Source organism: Puma concolor, chromosome B4, assembly GCF_028749965.1.
Source record: "Puma concolor isolate L17-30 chromosome B4, mPumCon1.1.hap2, whole genome shotgun sequence".
NCBI lineage: Eukaryota > Metazoa > Chordata > Mammalia > Carnivora > Felidae > Puma > Puma concolor.
In genome coordinates, this window is record NC_141673.1 from 65,494,235 (window position 1) to 65,502,165 (window position 7,931).

The 7,931-nt window shown below is 44.9% G+C and overlaps 1 protein-coding gene across 4 annotated transcripts in view; it reads right to left on the reverse strand.

The window, feature by feature from the left end:
• Positions 1-7,498, reverse strand: part of DIP2B (DIP2 acetate--CoA ligase B (putative)) — a 226,647-nt gene extending 219,149 nt beyond the window's left edge. For all 4 annotated transcript variants that reach the window (XM_086713406.1, XM_025930846.2, XM_086713405.1 and 1 more), the window contains exon 1: positions 7,265-7,498. In XM_086713406.1, coding sequence (XP_086569532.1) covers positions 7,265-7,364 — 100 coding nt within the window. In that variant the 5' untranslated portion in view covers positions 7,365-7,498. The remainder of the gene's footprint in view (positions 1-7,264) is intronic.
• Between the last annotated feature and the right edge of the window lie 433 nt (positions 7,499-7,931).

The following is a 7,931-nucleotide window of genomic DNA, read 5'->3' on the forward strand; positions in this document are numbered from 1 at the left end:
GCTGCTTTTTTTAAACTGGGAGAAATTTCAGCATATTTATAGGCTGAAGGGAAGGAACTGAGAACCAAGTGTTAAGTGAGAGGCTGAAGATGAGAGACAAAGACAAAAAAGACTATGAATGAAGACTATGAATGAACAGATCAATCAATGGAGTAAGATGCCAAGATCACAGAGAAGCGATGGGACTGAGAATACAGTCAGAGGGATACACCGTAGAACAGGAAAGGGGATATTTCTTCCTCTTCCTCTGAGAAAAGAAGGAAAGGGGATAAGGGTGGGAACTGATATAGATAAGGCTTTGAGTATTGAGGAGGGAAGTGGAGGGAGTTTGGCTTTCCTCACAAGCTAATAAGAATGGTTCTTTTTTTTTTTTTTTTTAAGTTTATTTATTCATTTTGAGAGTGGGGAGGGGCAGAGAGAGAGGGAGAGAGAATCCCAAGCACGCTCTGGAGACTGCCCTGGGCTCAACCTCATGAACCACAAGATCATGACCTGAGCTGAAATCAAGAGTCAGATGCTTAACTGACTGGGCCACCCAGATGCCCCAATAAGAACAGTTCTTAACTCCGCTTCATAGCCCTCTTTAAGATACTGATGAAAACTATAAACTCTGCTCCCCAAAAAGATACGCATAAGGACTCATGTTCAAAATTCTACACATGATTTCAGCATTTCCAGGTCCACTGAAGCCAACTCATGAATCCAAAGAGATTGGCAATGGAATTCCAAAGAAATGGCCTTCAGAAGCGATCTTGTTCATGGACAAGCATCCACACAGGAAAGCAAACTGCTCATTATAAACACAAATATATGGGGTGCCTGTATGGCTCAGTTGGTTAAGCATGTGACTTTTGGCTCAGGTCATGATCTTGCAGCTCATGAGTTCAAGCCCTGCGTTGAGCTCTGTGCTGACAGCTCAGAGCCTGGAGCCTGCTTTCAGATTCTGTGTCTCCCGCCTCTCTCTCTTCCCCTCCCCCACTGTGTGTGTGTGTGTGTGTGTGTGTGTGTGTGTGTGTGTGTCTCAAAAATAAAGAAACATTAAACATTTTTTTAAAAAACACAAAAACATGAAAAACTCTCACTTACGCCTCTAGGCTATGATCAATCACGAAAAGAGAGGGCGCTACTTGATGTATACAATAGCACTACATTAGACTCTAGGAATAGGGGATATAGGAGACCATCCTTGCTTTTAGGAAACTTAGAATTTAAAGAAATGAGAGGCAAAAGCCTTGGATTTAGCAATGACTTTAGATAAAAGCAGTATCTTTAAAAAACAAAGGATCAATCTAGAGCTGAAGAGAGACAAAAATCAGACTCTAAAGATAGATGACCAGACAAGGTTGGTGGTAAGCACAACTCAAAAAAAAAGAGGACCAAGAAAACTTTTGAAGGAGGAACTGAAAGATTTTGTTCACTAAAGACAAACGGAGGACTAAGAAAAGGAAGAGACAAAAACTATTTGAGGGCTCTGAGACCCACATGTGCCTTTTCATAGCTGTTAGATGCTTGAGTCTCAGCAACCACGCTTAAATTTCAAAGCCATTTGCCAGAACCTACAGGCTTGGAAATGTACACACGCCAGATGTCTGTATGAAACAAACCAGCTACTCTTTTTTGCCCCAGTCAACTGTCTGCAGTGACCCAACATGTGTTGAACTAAGGGTAGAGGGTGCCGACAGGAGCAACTGATGGTGGAGTGAGGTCTTACTTTAAAAAAATACGTGTACAAATTGATTCCAGTCATCACTTCCTACAGAACCATATTCTGCTAAGTAACACAGGATATTAAAAACAGCCACTCACTATGCATCCATTCACTATCAGAAACAATAAAGATTACACATACCAAGTGACCACTGAATGCCACACACTATAGTCAGCTCATTTTAAACCTTACAACTCCAATGAGACTGTCATTCCTTTAAGAACTGGAAACACTAAAATGAGGGAGGGGACAAAGTCTGTCCAAGGTCACAGAGCTAGTAAGTGAAGCCAGGAATTGGACCCAGGCCCAACAGATGCCAAAATCTGTGCTTCTCAAATGATTATGCAACCCTGCCTCAGACCAAAGTCAAACCCCCAAGACAGGGACTTTATGTCTCACTTCAAATCAAATTGAAGTGAGCCAAAATTTACAAGAAACAGTACAAGAAAGAAATAGTTGGGAAGCTGTTTAAAGAAGTTTAAGATATGAATTACCTCTGGAGGAGCTTACAGTGGGGTGAAATGAAAAACAATCGAAATATATTAGAAAATATATTGGGCAAGCAAGCAGGAAGGAGCTCTTCAAAGAGCATTCCTGAGAGAGGACCATGGAGAAGTGTACTAATCATGATACAAATATAGTGTGAGGGCCCATTCTAACTGATCATCCGAACTTTCACCCCTGAGGTGCTAATCCTTACACAGGTGCTAAGCAGCCACCAGGGGTTGGGCTGAAAGTGAAGGGTTGACGATTTCTCTCATTCAAAACTCCAGCCCGATGCTATGGGGCCGTCAAACAAGAATAATTTTTCAAAAAACACATCAGAACGAGGGTGTCCAAACAAGCACTCTCCTTTACAGTAGGTGACTCATTCTACCAACCAATTTGTCACTTGTCTTCTGGAACTGCCCTCAAAACCAGTTTACGTCATTCTACGTTTTTGACAGTCACAACTGAAGTCAGTTTACAATCACTCTGATTTTTTCGATCACACCTAGTTTGGACTCCAAAAGAATAGGGCCGCCTGGGTGTCTCAGTCAGCTAAGCACCTGACTTTGGCTCAGGTCATGATCTCGTGGTTCGTGGGTTCGAGCCCCATGTCAGGCTCTTTGCTGACAGCTCTGAGCCTGGAGCCTGCTTCAGATTTTGTGTCTCCCTCTCTCTCTGCTCCTCCCCCACTTGCGTGCGCGCGCATGCGCGCTCTCTCTCTCTCTGAAATAAACGTTTAAAAAAAAAAAAAGATCCAAAATGGACTCCAAAAGAACATCACCAGTTTTTCTCTACTTGATTCCAAGTAACCTATAAAATGAAGCTCCACCCTCAAAGAAAATGTGTCACCGTGAGGATTTTCAAAGGAATGTGCCACAGGCTCTGACTGCAATTCCTAAAGATGAGTTCCAGCGTAAGACGAATGTAGCCCACCAAAAACATACACATGCAAGTTTTGGGGAAACCACTTAGCTAATGCCCAGTTTGTGTTATTTAAAAATCCACACCCCTGTTTTCCTTAATACTCCGAGCATTAGGTAGGACAACTACTTAGATGTAATTTTCTGATAAACGGACATCCTATGAATTCGCAACTGTGCTACGTATTTTGGGAAAAGTGGACCACTTTCCCAATTGTAGATAAAGCAGGAGGGACTCCCCAGTTTCCTGGTCCCTTAATTTTACTTGCCCACTTGTGAAATATGATCTCTAGCCAGCATCGTCCCCTTTCCCTCTTCCACTCCCCCACGGCTTCCCCACTCCTAAAGAGGATTCCCTTCAACTCCTAGCAAGGGGCCCTCTCTTATCCCTCCACCTTCAAGGTGGGCCCTATACCATGCTTTAAGGACTCCAGAGATAAGTGATGGAATAGGAGAAGGGAGGATGTGACTGAATTTGTTGTGTTTGTGCTCAGAGAAGTGTTCAAGTCACAAAAGGCAGGAGTCCTTCCTGTGTTATTTTGTCTTGAATACTTTCCCAACTGTCATCTTTGGACACTGAAAGACTTCAGCTCCTTCTGACAAGCCACAGAAGTATGGGATTTATGTCCCTCTTCCCTTCATACTTACGACTGAACTGCATGGGCAAGATCACACCCGTCTCGACACACAATCCCATCTTATATTTATAGTTCTCTGCTGTTTCTTTTTCACAACGACAAAGCAGATAGCTTCCTCTTTTCTTAGAAGGCAGCCTCTGTACAAAACTCTATCGTGGTCTCATATACTGTTTGGTTGGTATTTAAGTGACATCCCTACCAGATTCAGGGCTCTTTAAAAGCTGACACAGAGCCCTGCTCACCTCTGTATCCGTAGCACATGGTAGGCACAAAATAAATGTCTGTTGAAGCAAAGAAGTGAATGACAGACTAGGAAGAGATTTCAGAAAGAGAATCAAGGGGACTACTTAGAACTGTGGCACACAACTGTTACATAGCATTTCCTTAGAGTAAAAATGAGAGGTAACAGCGTGTGCCCTAACAGTAAAGATATTTAAATCATCCGATGGTAACAGATGCCATAATTACATGGCAGCTTAGGATAATGGCGCTTATTACGTGAGCAACTTTAGCCAACACACTTAACCTCTTAACCTTTCGAAGTTTTCCCTTCTGTGAAAACAGAAAAGAAAGAAGGAAGGAAAAGAAAAGGTAAGAGAGGTGGTAATAACATCTATCTATTCTACCTAATCACCAAGTTGCAGCAAAGCCCAGATGACATAATGCACAGGATCATTATACAGTGTATTTTGTATGACAGGTTTCAACAAATAAATCTCATCATTAGTGTTACTTTAGATGCATACACTCGAGTAAAACATGTGAATAAAGTTCAGACAACAGAGTTCATTGTCAAACGTGTAATAGATATGGCAGGAACAAGAATATATGTGGATCATGAAGAAAATACCCAGCATGGGAATACCTGTAGAAACTTCCTACCTATTCAATTCATCTCCAGAGAAGCTCATGATTATTTGTAACTTCAACTTTAAGTGATTCTCGAGGAGCTTTCTCTACTAAGTCCACGGTGACCTGCCTGAAGCACCAGACACAGCTCTGGGCTCTGCAACGCGCTCTGCGGCAAACAGCCCACAGAGGCACAAACCTGCATTTCGGCCCAGAGTTGGCGGAGCTATGACCAAAGCCTGCAGCCGAAAATACAGACAAGCACAAAGAAATTTCTTTCACAGTATACAGCTCAGGCTATCACTATAATTAGGACCAACTATGGCCCGAACGTTTAAAAAAAAGAATAAAATCACAGAATAAGTTCCCCCAAACCAGCAACACATGACAAACACACAGTTAAAAGCACATTTTTTTCGAAAGGAAAAAAGAAAAAAAAAAAAAAAAAACTTTTGTCAGAGCAGCAGCTGTAGAGAAAATGTACAATAAACAAACAGGCAGGATTCATTCAAAATATACTACAGACATCACAAATACATCCTGTGCTATAGATCTGGGGGATAGTGAGTTGTTTTCACTTCACTTGAAGCCCTAAAAATGTCTACCTATTTCTCTAGTCAAGTGTCCTCTGTACTGTATTTTTAAGCAAGAGAAAAAGACAGATGGCCAAGATGCTGATACTGCAGGCCCAAGATTTTTCAACTGTATTTTTCCCAGTTGTCCATTGCTAAAAGAGATACAGGACAACGTAGTACAAATCTACACGAAACTAACTCAAACTAAGTATATGTCAACCAAAGCAATCCCGCATCAGAAAGTAAACCAGGAACTTGTCCTGACATTCAGTTTATAGGAGTCTGACACCTTTCTAAACCAGAGAAAGGTGAGCTAATCAGTGTTAGTCCTAGAAACAGTTCCTCGGAATCATTTCTAGAAACATTCAGAGAAGTAAACAATAATCAGCTGGAAGCCGATATACCAAGAATAAGGAGCTTCCAGGATTTCCCTCTGTGTAAAAGCAATCAACTCCTATTTTTAATCTCATTCTGACACAAACAACCAGCCAAAGCGCTCCCTTTTCTGGCTAATCAAATATAGCTGATCTGTTACTATGAAGTTAACTGTTTTAAAAGTCAGATTTGAATGGAAATCATTACAGATTTAATGACAATATTTTAATATAGGAGAAGAATGAGGTTATCTTGAGAGGCAGAACCGATGGTAAGGCTCTAAATACGTCACAGAAACCAACTCATCCACCACCACTGATTCTGAGGATGGGCAAAAAACACCTTCCTATCTGATTAATTGAAAAATAATATGTTGGCAATTAAGTGCAAATGAAAACAGCACCTCCCTATATATTGGGAAAACCTAACAGGGTTATTAAAAATTAATTATTTCCTTGTATGCCCAACAGGATTTGCAACGTTCATAATCCACTTCTGGGTTTTCATTGTAAAGGATTGGGGGGGGGAGGGGGCTGGGGGAGAGAATGTCTTGATAAGTAAACAAAAAGTCCGAACTCTCCTGGGAACTTGTCACATTCTTCTCTTCCAAATCCACAGTATTTAATCCACTTGAAAAACGCCAGCAAAGAGGGCCTTTGGCAAGGAACTCAGTAAGAATATGCAACTCTGAGAACACCACCACAGTACTGACATCAAGCTTGTAGAAAATGCTGCTTTTGTCTCAGAGTCAGCCCCTGATAAAAACAGGAACTTTATGGAGAACTGATCACAACTGCACAAGAAGCCTGATCACATGCCCACAACAGAGCAACGTTTCTCTCATTGTTGTCCAAGGGACTTCTCTAATAACAGTGGCTCGATTTACTCCATTCTTTTAATTCTCAAAATAAATCCAACCCTCCTTGCACCGACCCATTGTCAGAAGAAAGAGGGTGCCGGCCAGGATTTGCATGTAACCGGTAGTCACCCTCCTTCTCTCTTCAAAGACTCCAAAAGGTGATCAGATGCGGAAAATTCACCCCGAATACAGGCACCAGGAAAAAAAACCCTTATGACAAAGGTGGTGTGAAAACAGCACAGTGGGTCTCTCTCTGGGTTAATGCCACTGCTTCCAACCTCCCTAGGACCCTCGGTGGCCCACCCTGCTCCTAGCTCACTCCTGTCACTGGGGAGGCATCTCGCATTGTTAAAGAAGGAGGAAGAAGAAATGCTGCGGATTTCCCATGTATCTTTCTCTTTTTCTGGAAGGGGGAGGGGAGCTGAAACAGGCATGGGGCCCTCCCCTCGAAAAGGGTAGAGGACAGGCGAAAGCTGTCAGCCACCCTGCTCTCAGCCTCAGCCTCACCCCCACCCCCACCGTGCCCAGACGCCCGGGCAGAAGCGGGAGGGCGCAGCTTTGTCTCGGGTTTTGAGGGGCAGGGAGTGCAGAAACAGCCCGGGCCCGGGGAGGACTTCTCCCCGAAGCCCCTGCTTAACCCCTACCCAGAGAACACAATGAACGCCTCAGGAAACCCACTTCATGGGGTGCGAGAGCAGGGAAGACGACCCTTCGGAGCACGGGCCAGATTTCCGGCACCCTCCTCCCATCTCGCCCGCACGGCCAGCAGGGCGCGCGGCGGGGACCTGCTCTCCCTGTCGCCGCGATCCGCAACGGCGCCCGGGCGCTCGCTCCCCCCGCCCGGCTCCTACCCTCCGAGAGCTCCAGCTCCAGCTCCGCCAGTTGCGCCCGCACTTCGGGCGGCAGCGCCGCCACCGCGGCCGGCGCGGGCTCCAGGCCTCGCTCCGCCATCCGGGCTCCGCCAGCCACACTCCGGAAGACAAGAGAGGGGGCCGAAGGAGGGACGGACTGACGCGGGCCCACACCCGGGCTACAGGATCCGGCTCCGGCCGCCGAGCTCCGCCGCTGCCGCCGCCGCCGCCGCCGCCGCCATGAGCAAAAGTCACGTGAGCGCGGTGGCCCCGCCCCCGGGCCGAGGACGCACCGCCTCCGCAGCCAGGCTTCGCTGAGGACTCGCGGGCTTACGGCGCCCTCTACTGGGAATCTCCTAAAACGACGAGTCCAAGCCCGCCACCCGGAGCTCTCCTAGGCGAAAGGAGCTCGAGGTGTTGATGTCAGCGTGGACGCGCATAGCGTTTACCTTTTACGAGCTCATAAGCAAGTTTTCAGAGGACCCAAGCCTCACCTTTTCCACTTCTCTTAGTAGTGTATGCCTTTGTCTTGTCCTCTCCTCCATTTCCCCCTGATTGACATCTACCAATTTTTGAGGACCAGAACTCAGGCCACTTTTTTTGTTTTGACCGATAAATGATTTTTATTATTATTATTTTTTTTTTTTTTTTTTTTTTGTAATTGTAT